General features: G+C 42.0%; 1 protein-coding gene across 1 annotated transcript in view; it reads left to right on the top strand.

Annotated features, from left to right (window-relative positions):
* The window catches only part of TMEM161A (transmembrane protein 161A), a 61,092-nt gene that overhangs the window by 30,844 nt on the left and 13,500 nt on the right, over positions 1 to 16,748 (top strand). Inside the window, exons 2-7 of the mRNA XM_073661033.1 lie at positions 2,265 to 2,368; positions 10,747 to 10,827; positions 12,407 to 12,504; positions 14,847 to 15,003; positions 15,100 to 15,251; positions 16,482 to 16,542. Coding sequence (XP_073517134.1) covers positions 2,265 to 2,368; positions 10,747 to 10,827; positions 12,407 to 12,504; positions 14,847 to 15,003; positions 15,100 to 15,251; positions 16,482 to 16,542 — 653 coding nt within the window. The remainder of the gene's footprint in view (positions 1 to 2,264; positions 2,369 to 10,746; positions 10,828 to 12,406; positions 12,505 to 14,846; positions 15,004 to 15,099; positions 15,252 to 16,481; positions 16,543 to 16,748) is intronic.

Raw genomic sequence — 16,748 nt, 5'->3', positions numbered from 1 at the left:
TTTAAAAACAGGGTGGCACATGTTAAGGAGCTGAAACTCCTAAACCCTTCATCCAATTTTAATGTGGATACCCTCAAATGAAAGCTGAAAGTCTGAACTTCAACTGCATCTGAATTGTTTTGTTTAAAATTCATTGTGGTAATGTCTAGAACCAAAATTAGAAAAATTTTGTCTCTGTCCAAATATATATGGCCCTAACTGTAGGGCTTGTTAGGGCCTATCGGGGCAAACCTATGTTGAGCGGGGCCGCCATTTGCATTCCTAGTGTGCCAACCTCCACGGTAAGGTAGGGACAGGATAGACAGATATCACGGTATCTTACCTCCCTTCTTTCTCTATGGTCTTTGGTCAGGCATATAAAACCCAAGACAGAAACAAAATAAACAAATACCCTTATATAAGTAAAAGCAATAGTGCATATATATAACATGGGGTACTCAGTAAACACCATTTTTCATTAAAAAAAAGCTTAGAAGTCATCCCACAAACGTCAAGGTGTACCCAAATTCGGGATGGTCCTAACCTCTAATATTAAAACCTTACCTTGTGTGATAGTGACGTCCTATGTGAATAAGGGCTTAGCAGGACTGGGTCCCAAACATGGACACACAGCTAGTGCTAGTAGGGAACTTTTTAAAAGTAATATCCAGCTCACTAAATGCAGAACTTATTTACGTACAGCAGGGTATTTGTTTAATTTGTTTCTGTCTTGGGTTTTGTCTGTTAGATGGCCAGTGTGAACATGCTCCTATTTTGCATGCATACCAACTTGTACTCCAGCACATTTTTTTCGGTTTAGCTTTGATCAGGCATACCTATATTGGATGGACATATATACTCTGATTTAAAATATTTTTTTATTTTAAATATATCAATAAAAGTGATATTTTAGTATTTTTTCTATAAGAGTACATATTTGATGAACCAATGGCTTCTTTCATACACTGTGAATACTAGCCTGTCAATGATGACTGGCTGGCTAGAGCGTGATATGTGTGATGGAAGCTATTATTCATGTAAGACTGGTTTCACCCATCTGACATTCACTGTCCAATACGGATCGCGATGCCTGGTGGCCGGAATTCTGACCCAAAGTCAACAACCTCGTAGTCATATATGAGGCTGTTGAGTTTTTCGTGGGAGACTTGTGACACAGGCTTAAGCTACTACTAACTAAATCCATGTTCTGTCTATCATAAATAGATTTATTTATTTTTTCCTCCGTACCTGAAATGACATCTAAGGGGAGGGGTGATGACAGCTGGGTAAATAATACTACTTTGTAAGATAGCCGTGCTGTGATAAGAGTAAACTGGTGGGAATGGAATGTTCAGGTAGTCATTAGGCAACGTTCACACAAGTATGCAGTTTTTTTGTCTAAGTAGGCAGATTTTATTAAAGTTCATACAATTTTTACAGCAAAACAGGTAAACAGCCGTTCGGCATAAGGCAAAACAAAATGGTCCGTACAGTTGCACATGGCTCACCCCTTCACATTATCATCCAGATTCCCACTGCACAGTCTGACCAGAAGTAGGTGGTCCCTCCAGCTCCCACAGAGACAAGGTCTTAGATGTTTCCACCTCTACACACAGACAGTTATGAGCAGATCAGCTGCCCTTTAACCCAGCTGCACCTGTTGGATTGGAGGATGGGATTGACCGGTCCTGCCTGTCACTTATCAGTCATTCCTGACACCTTAACCCTTTGCTGCTCTACTAAGTAAAACCTCTCAGCACTCTATCAGTGCTGGAGCCTTTTGCAGGTGTCATATCACTGAGGCCAGGTACTTCGGTGACACATCACTCCTTGTTGGACTTGTCGGCAGCAGACGCCATCTTGCTGCCTGTCTTCATACCCCTCCTCTGACCAAAGCTGAGGGCTGGGCACCTTCCACCAACGTACTGAGGTCCCTTGACAGGGCATCTGCATTTACTGGTCGGTGAACTTTATAGTGACCCCCTCCACCACCTCATAGGGTCCTTGCCACTTTGCGAGGTATTTACATTTACCGTGGGCACCAACACCCCCGGTCCTTAGGTTTAAACTGTTTTTCCTGTCTGTCTACAGGAAGTAAAGTGCTATTTGTTCTTCAAGGGTAACACTATACTGCAAAGAGTTGTACAGTTCAGTCCAAATATATAGGAAAAATCCAGTGATGCTGGTAACTTTTGTAAAATCTAGTGTACAATAATCTGTATATTTTTTTTTCCCAACTTGTGATACATAATCATAATCACTGTATTTGTTCTCGTTCTCTCCAGGCTGTAATGGGGGTACAAATGGTGGTCACCTTACTGGCCGCCAGTGTCATGCACAGAGTGTCCCCTCACTATTCCCTTGCACGATGGCTACTATGCAATGGCAGGTGAGTTTACTGAGAAATAATAAGATTCATATTGGAGCTTTTTCTGTTCATGTATTACTCCTCTATAAATGTCTTCAAAACAACTTGTCCAATATGGAGAAGATCTGTCAGGTTTTTATTTCTTGCAATGCTAAAATATTCAATATAGCAATGGACTATAGCATGCACCAAGGTTTTAGACAACAGAACATGGGGGGGGGGGATATTTTATACTAAATAAAACTTCCCTGGTGGTCCAAGGTATTGGAAAGGTTTACAGTGGGTACAGAAAGTATTCAGACCCCATTTTAATTTTTCACTCTTTGTTTCATTGCAGCCATTTGGTAAATTCTAAAAAGTTCATTTTTTCTCATTAAAGTACACTCTGCACCCCATCTTGACTGAAAAAAACCCCAGAAATGTAGAAATTTTTGCAAATTTATTAAAAAAGAAAAACTGAAATATCACATGGTCATAAGTATTCAGACCCTTTGCTCAGTATTGAGTAGAAGCCCCCTTTTGAGCTAGTACAGCCATGAGTCTTCTTGGGAATGATGCAACAAGTTTTTCACCCCTGGATTTGGGGATCCTCTGCCATTCTTCCTTGCAGATCCTCTCCAGTTCCGTCAGGTTGGATGGTGAACGTTGGTGGACAGCCATATTCAGGTCTCTCCAGAGATGCTCAATTGGGTTTAGGTCAGGGCTCTGGCTGGGCCAGTCAAGAATGGTCACAGAGTTGTTCTGAATCCACTCCTTTGTTATTTTAGCTGTGTGCTTAGGGTCATTGTCTTGTTGGAAGGTAAACCTTCGGCCAAGTCTGAGGTCCAGAGTACTCTGGAAGAGGTTTTCATCCAGGATATCTCTATCTTCATCTCATCAGACCAGAGAGTCTTATTTCTCATAGTCTGGGAGTCCTTCATGTGTTTTTGAGCAAACTGTATGTGGGCTTTCATATGTCTTGCACTGAGGAGAGGCTTCTGTCGGGCCACTCCTAAAGGCCCGACTGGTGGAGGGCTGCTGTGATAGTTGACTTTGTGGAACTTTCTCCCATCTCCCTACTGCATCTCTGGAGCTCAGCCACAGTGATCTTGGGGTTCCTCTTTACCTCTCTCACCAAGGCTCTTCTTCCACGATTGCTCAGTTTGGCTGGACGGCCAGGTCTAGGAAGACTTCTGGTGGTTACAAACTTGTTCCATTTAAGGATTATGGAGGCCACTGTGCTCTTAGGAACCATGAGTAATGCAGAAATTCTTTTGTAACCTTGGCCAGATCTGTGCCTTGCCACAATTCTCTGAGCTCCTTGGGCAGTTTCTTTGAGCTCATGATTCTCATTTGGTCTGACATGCACTGTGAGTAGTGATGATCGAGTATGTTTTGTTAACCCTTTCGCCGAGTATGCTCGAGCCGAGCTCCGAGTATTTATAGCTGCTCAGTGATATGGTTGAATCGCTCCCAGGTGCATGATTTGCAACTGTTTGACAACTTTAATACATGTGAGGAATGTGTAAGAAATAGACATTCCTCACGTGTAATAAAGCTGTCAATAAGACGCAAATCATGCACACGGGAGTGATTCAACCATATCACCGAGCAGCTATAAATACTCTGTGCTTGGCCCGAGCATACTCGGCGAAAGGGTTAACAGAACATACTCGCTCAACACTAACTGTGAGCTGTGAGGTCTTATATAGACAGGTGTGTGCCTTTCCAAATCAAGTCCTATCAGTTTAATTAAACACAGCTGGACTCCAATGAAGGAGAAGAACCATCTCAAGGAGGATCACAAGGAAATGGACAGCATGTGACTTAAATATGAGTGTCTGAGCAAAGGGTCTGAATACTTATGACCATGTGATATTTCAGTTTTTCTTTTTTAATAAATTTGCAAAAATTTCTACATTTCTGTTTTTTTTTCAGTCAAGATGGGGTGCAGAGTGTACTTAATGAGAAAAAAAATGAACTTTTTAGAATTTACCAAATGGCTGCAATGAAGCAAAGAATGAAAAATTTAAAGGGGTCTGAATACTTTCTGTACCCACTGTATATCACTTGAGGTGGTCCAGGGTCTGAAGTAAAAGTAGGGGTTAATTCATAATGATTTAAATTATGAGCAGTTTATTTTATTTCTTGGTGGTCTAGGGTAAAGTAGGGAGTTAATACTTAGTAGTCTAGGTTATGAGGAGTTTAAAGAAGCCCTCCTGCCATCAAAATTTGTATCCTCTTAATATATTGCAGTCATCATATTATATAGCACTGTGTACTTGCAATTGCTCATTTTGCCTTTCTACTCAGTTAATTCTTCTGTTGTCCATTAGGTCTATGACATCACATGATTAAAAACTGACTAGCTGAATCCTTCTAAGCTCTAACAGGAGTTCAATTTTCCCTGTATGAGGGCAGCATGGTGGCTCAGTGGTTAGCACTGTAGCCTTGCAGCACGGGGGTCCTGGGTTTAAATCCCACCAAGGACAACACCTGCAAGGAGTTTGTATGTTCTCCCCGTGTTTGTGTGAGTTTCCTCCAGGTTCTCTGGTTTCCTCCCACACTCCAAAGACCTACTGATAGGGAATGTAGATTGTGAAGCCCAATGTGGACAGTGCCGATAATGTCTGTAAATTGTCTGTATTGTAAAGCGCTGCAGAATATGTTGGCGCTATATAAATAAAATTATTATTATTATTTATGAGTCATCAGTCATAGCAAAAGTCAATGGCAGGGTGGAGGAGGGAGCAGCTGGGTTAGGAGTTGAAGAGAAGAATGATTTCTTCAAGGACAAGAGACTTTCTGTTTCTAGATAGAAAAGAGAAGAATTAGCTGGGTAGTAAGGCAAAATGAGCAATTGTAAGTACACAATGCTATAGAATATGATGACTGCAATATATTATATTAAAAGGATAAAAACTTTAATGAGAGTGTTTCTTTAATACCTGGTAGTTTACTTGCCATGGGCTTACGCCCGAATCTCCCGCAAAACGGGATTCTGACATATGCGCCAAAGGGGCGGAGCATTTGGACGTAAGCCCTCATGGGGCCACCGAACTGGTGCCTGAACCCAATGTGAAAGCACCCTAACCTGTTCTGATAAGATGAGCACGTTCAGCTTTCTCTCCTACCTGATGCTGAATGTACAGACTAGTGTGGGGCCTGCAATAGAGAGGAAAGCGTGGATATGAACAGCCACAGTTCTTTCAATGAGCTGGAAGAGCATTTAGTGTGTGATCTGCCAATTATTAATAGTATTTAGAAGCCATGGCACCTTCAGGTCCCACTGACAACCAACTAGAAGATGTACAACTTTTTAACAAGAATTTATTATTTACTTTTTTTAATTGGGGTCTATTACACAATTTCTCATATTGAACTGGACACATGATGTAATAGTGGCTGAAGGACAGAATAAAACATGTTGGATTTTTTTGGATTTTTAATTTCGCCTCACCGTCGCGGAGCTATTGGCAATGAACGTACTAGCACCTAATGAGATCAAAAAAAGGGTTGTCCACTACTCAGACAACCTCGTTCTCAATCCCTATTTACCCCTTCCCCAGTAAAATAACACCTACACTCTCCTCTGGTGCAGCCATTGTTCCAGCGGTGTCGACACTCGCTCTCCCAGTGTCACGTGTGGGGGGAATGCTGGTGAGGAAATGGCAGATACGGGCAGGGTGAGCAGGGAAAACTAGTCTGTCCCTAGACTGGGAACCCTGAATAGACCTGACCCCGAAGGTATCTCTGATGGTGAGAAGGTTCGGGTCTCCACCCTAAGCCCTAACTCCTCCACAAGCCCTGCACTAATCCCCCTCACCTCCCTCCACTGAAAAAGGTACAGCAACTTCAAAGGAAAGGACTTCAGCGGCACAAACGAACAGGTCATCACAGCACGGCTTCCAGGTATAGAGTGAAACTATCAGCAGCACCACCTGGTGGAAGGAGAGGCTACTTAAAGGCTAGGGGGAGGAAACTCGCACATTAACTCACATCCACCAGGACACGGAACTGGTATTAACTCATGCAGTACTGGGGAAATAACACAGTTAAAGTTACAGCGGCATCTAGAATAGACCGCAGATACTCAGCGCTTGACAGTACCCCCTCTTTTAACCCCTTAAGGACCCTGGGATTTTCCGTTTTTTGCATTTTCGTTTTTTGCTCCCCTTGTTCCCAGAACCATAGCGTTTTTATTTTTTGGTCAATATGGCCGTGTGAGGGCTTATTTTTTGCGGGACGAGTTGTACTTTTGAACGACATTACTGGTTTTACCATATCGTGTACGGGAAAATGGGAAAAAAATTCCAAGTGCGGTGAAATTGCAAAAAAAGTGCGATGCCACTTTTTTTTTTTTTTTACCACATTCACTGAATGCTAAAACTGACCTACCATTCTTATTCTCCAGCTCATTATGAGTTTGTAGACACCAAACATGTATAGGTTCTTTTTTATTTAAGTGGTGAAAAAAAAATCCAAAGTTTGCTAAAAAAAAAAATGCCGCCATTTTCCAAGACCCGTAGCGTCTCCATTTTTCGGGATCTGGGGCCGGGTGAGGGCTTATTTTTTGCGCGCTGGGCTGACGTTTTTATTGATAACATTTTGGGGTAGATCCGATGTATTGATCGCCCATTATTGCATTTTATTTCAATGTTGCGGCGACCAAAAAACCTAATTCTGGCGTTTAGAATTTTTTTCTCGTTACGCCGTTTACCGATCGGATTAATTATTTTTTTATATTGATCGGGCGATTCTGAACTCGGCGATACCAAATATGTGTATGTGTTGTTTTTTATTATTATTATTTTATTTTGAATGGGTCGAAAGGGGGGTGATTTAAACTTTTATATTTTTTAAATATTTTTAAAAACATTTTTTTTTACACTTTTTGCTTCTATAGTCTCCATAGCAGACTAGAAGCAGCAACTGTCTGATCACCTCTGGTACATAGAGGTGATGAGCAGATCAACTCTATGTAGCAGAAATGCTCCTGTGCTATGAGCGCCGACCACTAGGTGGCGCTCATAACGATCAGTCCATGACAACCACTGGGGTCTGCTGCAGACCCAGGGTTGTCATGCTCACCCATCAGTGACCCGCGATCACATGACGAGGTCACCGATGGGCAGGGTAAGTCAAGCACTTCCGGCGCGGCGCTGTTAAATACCGCTGTCAGAGATTGACAGCGGCATGTAACATGTTAACAGCCGCGGGTGGATCGCGATTCCGTAATAATCAGCTGACATGAGCCCGGTTCAGTGTGGGCTCAACGCCGGAGCCCGCGCTGAACAGGGGGTGACAGCCTGGTGCGTACTATTATGCCCCAGGCTGTAAAGGGGTTAAGAGAGGCCTCCGGACTGCTGGTGAGGAAATGGCAGATACAGGCAGGGTGACCAGGGAAAACTAGTCTGTCCCTAGACTGGGAAACCTGAATAGCCCTGACCCCGAAGGTATCTCTGATGGTGAGAAGGTTCGGGTCTCCACCCTAAGCCCTAACTCCTCCACAAGCCCTGCACTAATCCCCCTCACCTCCTTCCACTGAAAAAGGTACAGCAACTTCAAAGGAAAGGACTTCAGCAGCACAAACGAACAGGTCATCACAGCACAGCTTCCAGGTATAGAGTGAAACTATCAGCAGCACCACCTGGTGGAAGGAGAGGCTACTTAAAGGCTAGGGGGAGGAAACTCACACATTAACTCACATCCACCAGGACACGGCAATAGAATTGGCATTAACTCATGCAGTACTAGGGGAAATAACACAGTTAAAGTTACAGCGGCATCTAGAATAGACCGCAGATACTCAGCGCTAGACGGCGCGTGACACCCAGGGCTCGTGTCACATTGTTATGAGAGAGCCAACATCGCTGGAACAGCACCGGTGGTGTTCATAGGTGTTATTATTTTACTGAGGGGAAATATAGTGATTGAGAAAGGGTTATCTGGGTAGTGGACAACCCTTTTAACACCCACTTGAATTAAAAAAGTTATCAGTTCATTTTCAATGGGGAGGTGTACTTGTCCCTGTATGAGGAGGAAAAATGATAGAAAGGTTTGTAATGTGACACAGCTAATCTCAGTTGTGCTGCCTTTGCCTCCACATCAACCTTATCTAAAAGCTGTGAGTCATCTGTGCTCTATACTCAGCACTGTCTAATCATGCAGGAGGTTAGACCAGGAGATCAGAGCTGTATCCTTAAGCCCCCATCACACTATGCGAGATCGCTAGCGAGATCGCTGCTGAGTCACAAGTTTTGGGACGCAGCAGCGACCTCAGTAGCGATCTCGTTACGTTTGACACTTAGCAGCGACCAGGACCCTGCTGTGAGATCGCTGGTCGTGTCGGAATTGTCTGGACATTTCTTTGATCGTTGAAGCCCCGCTGGGTAGCATGCATCGCTGTGTTTGACACCTTACCAACGACCTTGTTAACGACTCAGACACAGAAACACATAGGCATGCATCGTTATACAGATCGTTACGGGTCGCCGCATCGTTGCTGCGTTGTTGGGAAGATCTGACTGTTTGACATCTCACCAGCGATCACATAGCGACGCAGCAACGATCCCTGACAGGTCCAATCGTTGTTGGGATCGCTGTAGCGTCGCTTAGTGTGACGAGGCCTTTACATCTCACACACTGAGAAACCTGTTATGTTGGGGCGAGTTATCTTGTGTGATCAGTTCAACATGAAAAATTTGGTGAAAACTAAACAACGCATCTTTTTTTTTTAATCCGGAAAACACAGTATTTTCTCATTTTACAATTTAATTCTAAGTGAATGAATACCTTGTTTCTATGTTCACATTACTTAGAGTACATATCCTTAGCCCAGCTTAGGTAATAATAATAATCTTTTTATTTATATAGCGCCAACATATTCTGCAGTGCTTTACAATTCAGACAATTTACAGACATTATCGGCACTGTCCCCACTGGGGCTCACAATCTACTTTCCCTATCAGTATGTGTTTGGAGTGTGGGAGGAAATGGAGAACCCGGAGGAAACTCATGCTAACATGGGGAGAACATACAAACTCCTTGCAGATATTGTCCTTGGTGGGATTTGAACCCTGAACCCCAGCGCTGCAAGGCTGCAGTGCTAACCACTGAGCCACCGTGCTGCTCCCCTTGGGTCCGTAACATTGTGACATACATTCATGTGAAATGCTCAGTAAGTCCTGCTTCCTGTCGTGTTTAGTTTTCTATTGCAATCAGAAAAAAATATTGCGGATCCTAGATAAATCTTTTGATTTATATGTAACTCTTGGACTCTGTCAGGGGTACCTTTATTCTCTTCATGCAATCCAATGTTTTTTTTTCCCTTTGTCTCTAGTAGTTTTGCTTTTATTATGTACTGTGGTGTTTATCACCTTATGCTTTTGTAAGATCCTTGGAAGAAATAAATCATGTGCCAGTCCTTTGTGTTGACCACACATGTATTTATGCATGGAAATAATATCACTTATGAGGGGGCTTCTTTTTCTAAGCTAAACAAGTCCAATTATAAGAAGACCTTCCATCCAATTTAAAAATCGATTTGCTTGACCGTGAACCGAATCTAACTTCCAATTTTCTTTTTAAAATATGGAGCCCAAAACTGGATCCCATATTCTAGATATGGCCTTACAAGTGCTTTTATAGAGGTGTAATATTACACTGGGATCACTGTTTTTTTTAGTTCTCTTTTTACATACTCTTAATATCTTATTTGATTTTGCAGCTGCTGCTTGACATTGAGTACTACTGTTTAGTTTATTAGTAACCAGAATACCCAAGTCCTCTCCTGTTCCGTAATCCAGAGTATATTTCCATTTAAAGGGGTTCTCCAAGAATGAAATAAAATGGTCCTTGACACGTAATTCAAATGGCAGCTCGTTTTGGTCACATGTCATGATGGGCTGCAGTCTAAAGAAACGCAGCTCCCAAGACCTGTGTCTCAACTGTCAGAGGAGCTATATAGTAAGCATACACATACCGGAGCTGCTGGAAAAGTGTGTGACAGCTCAAAGGATTTTCTTCTTCAGCCTCAGTTCTCCATTCTTAGTCAGCTGATGAGAACCTTTTTATCTTCTCCTGTCACACACTTCTCCAGCATGTGTGGTATGAGTATGCGTACGATACAGCTCCTCTGTCAGCTGAGATGCAGGTCTCGGAAGCTGTGTTTCTTCAGGCAGCAGCCCATCCTGACACGTGACCAGTAAGAGCTGCCATTTGAATTACGTGACGAGGGCCATTTTATTAGTCTTGGAGAACCCCTTAAATGTATATGTATTAATACAGTCACTGCCTGAGAAGTTCTAGGATCTATGCCATGTTTATATGGGCCACAAGTTTGATAAAACTGCCATATGGTATACATAGCCACTGTCAATATTAAACTTCACATGTCTTAATTTTTTTTTCCTGATCAGCTTATTCCGCTACAAGCATCCAACAGAAGATGAATTAAGAGCACTCTCTGGAAAACAAAAGCCCAAAGCCAAAAAAGAGCGGTAAGATCAGGAACAAATATAATCTATAGCAAGTATCCATAAAAGGGTTGTCATACTGGTAGGTCATCAATATCATATCAATGTGGGTCTTACACCTGATTCCCCAACTGATCAACTATTATGAGCTCTGGGAGCTGGATGTACCGTAATTTTCGAACCATAAGACGCACCTAGGTTTTAGAGGAGGAAAATATGAAGCACTGTTATGGGGGTGGTGGGGTCTGATCCCCATCCTGGCATACATGGGGCCCCCATCCTGGTATACATGCCCCCCATCCCCATCACGCTGCACACAGAAAAAAATAAACTATTCTACTCCCCTTCCCTCTGCTTCCTCGCAGCGCAGCGTCCTGTTCTGCTCTCAGCAGCTGATTTCAGAGTGTAAGCAGCACATGACATCACTGCCATGCACCCTCACAGGGTGAGGTCAGCTGAAGGAATATTCACTGCCCCCCATGCCTGGGACTATGGGGGTGTAGAGCAGTGAATATTAATTTTCTTTAATAGCGGGCACACTGTTAGCCGCAGCTGCCAGCTCCTGCAGTGGTTGGGCGATCATGTGTGCCCACTATTAAAGAGAATGAATATTCACTGCTCTTCACTCCCATAGTCCCGCCCACCTCTCAGCGCCGGCTTCAGTGCATAGAGGTGGGTAGGACTATAGGCGTGGGGAGCAGTGAATATTCATTCTCTTTAATAGTGGGCACACGCGATAGCCGCTGCCGCCGGCTCCTGCAGCGGCTGGGCGAACAGTGTGCTCGCTATTAGAGAAAATTAATATTCACTGCTCCCCACGTTCATAGTCCCTCCCACCTCTATGCACTGAAGCCGGCGCCGAGAGGTGGGCGGCACTATAGGGGTGGGGAGCAGTGAATATTAATTCTCTTTAACAGCGGGCACACGTGTTAGCTGCAGCAGCCGGCTACTGCCTCGGATTGCCCGCTCCTCCGCTGCTGCCGCCCCCACCCATTCAATCCACAGCTGGACTATAAGGTACATCCGGACTATAAGACGCGCCCCCCACTTTCCTCCAAAATTTTGGAGGAAAAAAATGCATCTTATAGTCTGAAAAATATGGTTAATGGTGAACAGCACAAACTCTACTTAATCCATACTGGCTTCTGCTGAGAACTGGAGCTCAGCTCCTATTTAAGAGAATAACTGATCCGCAGTACCCTGTAGATGCCACTACGCATTGAATAAAGCTTTATAAATAAAGATTATTATTATTATTAGCTGTGCTGTTCAACTCCATTCGCTGATTACACCCACATAGGTCATTACAGGTATCATATGCCCAGGCAACCTCTACACTAAGTATCAATGGTAATTACTCTCTTGAATTAATCTTTTGTTTTGTTTTTTCTAAACTAGAATAATCTTTTAGAACTTCTTCACTTATGGCTGACCATCTGGGATTATGGAGTCATGGGTTTTTGCAAGGGCTGACAGAGCTTTTAGACTCTATCTACCTATCTAATAGGAGAAAAGTGTAATGCTGTGCATGTCAGATTTAGCGAGACATTAAACTTTCAGCTTGCATATTTTTTACATCTTAGTTAACCTCTTTTTTTTGTAGGAGAATGAATGGAATCACAGATGAAAAACCCCTTACAGTCCCGAGAGACATTGACCTTCATTTGGAGGTCACGTCAATCACTACTGTTGATGCGCTTGGTAATTTTTTTGATTTTATTGGGTAAAGGTAAAATAAAACTATAAAAACTTCCTTTTATATGCACAAGAAATCCGGTCACTTATGCGGCATGTGATGCATAGTGATTGTCATTTGTGATCACAGGGGACAGAATGATACATGTTTAATACACAGTAATAATCATATCCATAGTGTAGTACCATACCCAATAAAGAATCGCCTTCCAGCTTGTCATGCAAGGCGTGTGAATTACTTCAGGGGTGTATCATGTGAGACTAGATGGATGCCATAAACTGATTTTATTTACTTATTTTTTTGTCTTGGGATGTGTGTATTAGTTAGTATTTTTGGCGCCAAATTCATAAAAAATGACTCGCACGATTCAAGAATTTGGCGCAAAGCAATCAATTGGCTTTTTCCTATCTTAAACTATTTTTGCGACTTTTGGCACTAAAAGTCGCACAAATTGCGACAAAATATTGGCATACTCAAAAATACACCAGAGGGGACTGAAGTGAAGTTGCGCCAAATTTTGCAACTTTTTTTAAAAGTCACAATTGATACATTGAGTTAAACCTCTGGAATTGCTAGACTCCAGCCAGAAAGCATAAAGAAACCAAACAGGTGAGCACATATAAAATAGACCTCAAAAAAGCACAAATAGAATGATTTGGTTGCAAATAAAATAAAAAAGGCACAAAACTGGACAAAGGACAATGATGAATCGGAGCCTATACTTCCTAAAATTTAGATTGCCAACCTATATTTTAAAGTTGTTGTTTTAAAGTCCATTCACTTTAAAGGGTTTATCAAAAAAGTCTTCAGTCCCTCTGTGACTGCAGACTTGTGAATCCTCATAGCGTGCGCTGTTAGGATTCTCCACTGCTAGTGGCCGAAACGGGCGATCATATAACTGCAAGTATGCAATATGTGTACGATTGGCCACATTCCAACTAGACGTGCGTGGCCTGCAGACTTCCGTGATAAACCTGGACAACCCCTTTAAGGTAATCATCTTTCTGGTCATGAAGAGTGTCTCAGTGTATTATTCCAAATTATGATGTTCCAGTGAAAACTTCTCAGATTGTAGGTTTAAGATTCCCAGGGTACTTGTGACTCTGCACTTGAAGAATGTATGGCCGGGCATTCCCACATCATGTGACTGAAGTCAATGTGACCACTATGGGACTTTGGGTGGGTGTGATCATCTAGCCAGTTTGTGCAAATATATTCATGCTTGATATTACTAGTATGGGGTGTACAATTTTTTTATTTTATTTGTATAGCGCCAACATATTCCGCAGCCCTTTACAATTCAGACAATTTACAGACATTATGTGCACTGTCCCCATTGGGGCTCACAATCTACATTCCCTATCAGTATGTGTTTTGAGTATGGGAGGAAACTGAAGAACCTGGAGGAAACCCACACAAACACGGGGAGAACATACAAACTCCTTGCAGATGTTGTCCTTGGTGGGATTTGAACCCAGGACCCCAGTGCTGCAAGGCTGCAGTGCTAACCACTGAGCCACCATGCTGCAATTAAACGAATAAGGGTATAAGGGCTTTATAAGAAAACACGCTGACAGATTTGCCTGGCTTAGGTGGATATATCAGGAGTGCCTTGAGCCCAACAAATATGTATCATTGGGTAATGTGATCTTGGCAGCATAACTTCTGAAAACTGACCAATAAAGGCATGCTTACTCTGACGCTATTTAGCGAAGCAATGGAGGGGATATTGCAGGCTCTGATCAATTGTTCAAAGGAGCACAGTGTATGCTACAATGTGAGATGTTTCCAGAGTTTGTATATTATGCTTGGGTCAACATTGGGATTCCTGTGGGTGGCGTTTGTCTTAGAATAGGATTTTAGTTTGATGGGATACAGACATGTCTGTGCGTGCCACATCTGATGTGCCAACTCATGGTCAGGCTTCAGTATAAGGTATATGACTACTGCTTCTTCCTATAATGGCCAACACCATGACTTATCTTAATAAAATGCTAATGATACTCTTAAATATTAAAATGTAAGAAAATAGACTAAATTCAGGCTGTTTGCATTTGAGGACAACTACATAATAGGGTGAGATATTGATTTGTTGTTATAATCGTTATTTCTATAGATTTCAACTACACCTAACTAACCATGGCCATGCCATCACCCATGGGCACTGTGTCAGTGAGAACAAGTTGTCATTGATGGGTTCTATCTAGCCACAGTGAAGTCCACCTACTTTTTGTAGATCAGACTCTGTTGTACCCTAGATGACACTTTCAAACTTTTTGTTCAGTCTGAGTATGCAATATCATTCTAGTGATAGCACTTAATTCTATTTTTTTCTTTCTTCTTGCAGTGCTTCGATATTTCCTGGAGTACCAATGGTTTATAGACTTTTCACTGTACTCCACTATCATCTACCTGTTGACTGAAGGATACTACTGTCTCGTGAATGCCCAGAATGAAATCAATATTGGTGTTTTGTGGTGCCTGCTGACTGTCATTTTTGCTATGTATCCTTTAAGGGCTAATGTAAGGGGATGCAGTAAATGGGATCTTGGTGTCTAAAAGCAGCATATGTTGGTCATTCCTTACCCTAAATCTTCCAGAAAAGTCCTCTTTACCATGATGAAGCACTACTTCCGTTCTGAAGAGGGAGGAGAGCGCTCAGTCTGCTTGACCTTTGCCTTCTTCTTTATGCTCATCGCCATGATAGTGATGGTTGTAAGAGAAGAGTATTTAGAGTTTGGACTGGAACCAGGTATTCATGTTACCACCAATCCCTTATGTCCTATTTTTAATATTTGGCCACGGCCCCACTATTCGGTCAGTATTTTTTCTCAGGAGTGGGAGCCAAAACCAGGTGAGGAACAATCAGAAAAGGTATAATAGAAACAATCCCCAATTCTGCATTTATCACCCACTCCTGGTTTTGGCTCCCATTCCTGAGAAAAAATACTGACCAAATACTGACCAAATACTGACCAAATACTGGGGCCGTGGCCTATTTCCGACATTGGATGTACTTATACGTCCAACGTTGGCTCCATAACTTTGATGTGGGCTCAGGAGCAGTCGCAGGGTGATGATGGGTTACCATGACAGCATGGCAATCGGTGCCTCTGAGGAAGGTCTATGCACAGACCGAAATGTTATGTCCCACTGTGGATTTCAACTCTCAATTAAATAGCCTTGAAATTCTATATTTGAGAGCCAAGTTCTTCCATATATATTGCTACTGATTGGGCTCCTACTTGTGCACCTATACACAGGAGTGCCGTGTTCTTTTTCCACATGGATTTCATAGGAGACCATGACTTTTGCTAGACACAGCAATACTGTGACAAAAAATCTAAACTCCAGAATTGCAGTATTTCTACTACACTAAAAAAATGCAATAAGAAGCAATTAAAACTTTGTATCTAAAAAAAAAAAAAAAAAAAAAAAAAAAAATGGTATTAATAAAAATGTCTGTTCGACCTGCAAAAAAAACAAGCCCTCAGCCTGCTCTTTCGACTAAAAACTGAAAACGTTACAGATCTTGGAAAATAACAGCACAAGCAAATTTTTTTTCTTTTTAATTTCCAAATTTTTTATTTATATATTTTAAATTTATGTAACTTTTGCATTGCCATAATCACAGTAGAATCATATTGCCGGGCTATTTTTACTGCATAAATAATACCGTAGAAACAAAACCCAAAAATCTTTTTTTTTTTTCGCAATTTTGCCGCACTTGGAATTTTTTTCCATTGCATCACATGGTGAAATGAATGTTGTCAACCATCTCGCAAAATACAAGCTGTCATATAGTTGTGTGGACAGAAAAATAAAAAAAGTTCTGGCTCTTAAAAGAAGGGGTGGAAAAAACAAAAGCATAAAAATGGAAAATCGCCTGGTCGGGATGGTTATGGTTTCTATGTGATATCTTCTCAGTTCTCATGGATTTTCTATGTCTCTCATCATGTGTAATAGAGCTTTTTTATTGCAGGTATAGATAATATCTGTCACAATCTGGAAATTTTGCTAAAACCACAAGGCTGGCAGTTATCGTAAGTTGCCTCTTAGAATTTTTTTATCAATATACTTACATTTGCCCAGATAACAGCAAGTTATGTATGAGATGGTGTCAAAGCAAATCGGTCAGCAGGTTTTTGCTATTTAATCTGAGAGCAGCATGCTGTAGGGGGCAGAGAGCCTGATTCCCAAGGATGTGTCATTTATTAGGCTGTGCCCTGTAGTTTCAGTGCAATCAGTG

This window comes from Phyllobates terribilis, unplaced genomic scaffold (genome assembly GCF_046119375.1).
Source record: "Phyllobates terribilis strain yellow unplaced genomic scaffold, ASM4611937v1 Scaffold_1__5_contigs__length_1240528914, whole genome shotgun sequence".
In the NCBI taxonomy this organism is placed as follows: Eukaryota; Metazoa; Chordata; class Amphibia; order Anura; family Dendrobatidae; genus Phyllobates; species Phyllobates terribilis.
The sequence above is the reverse complement of the archived record's forward strand: the minus strand, read 5'-3'. Positions and strand labels throughout refer to the sequence as shown.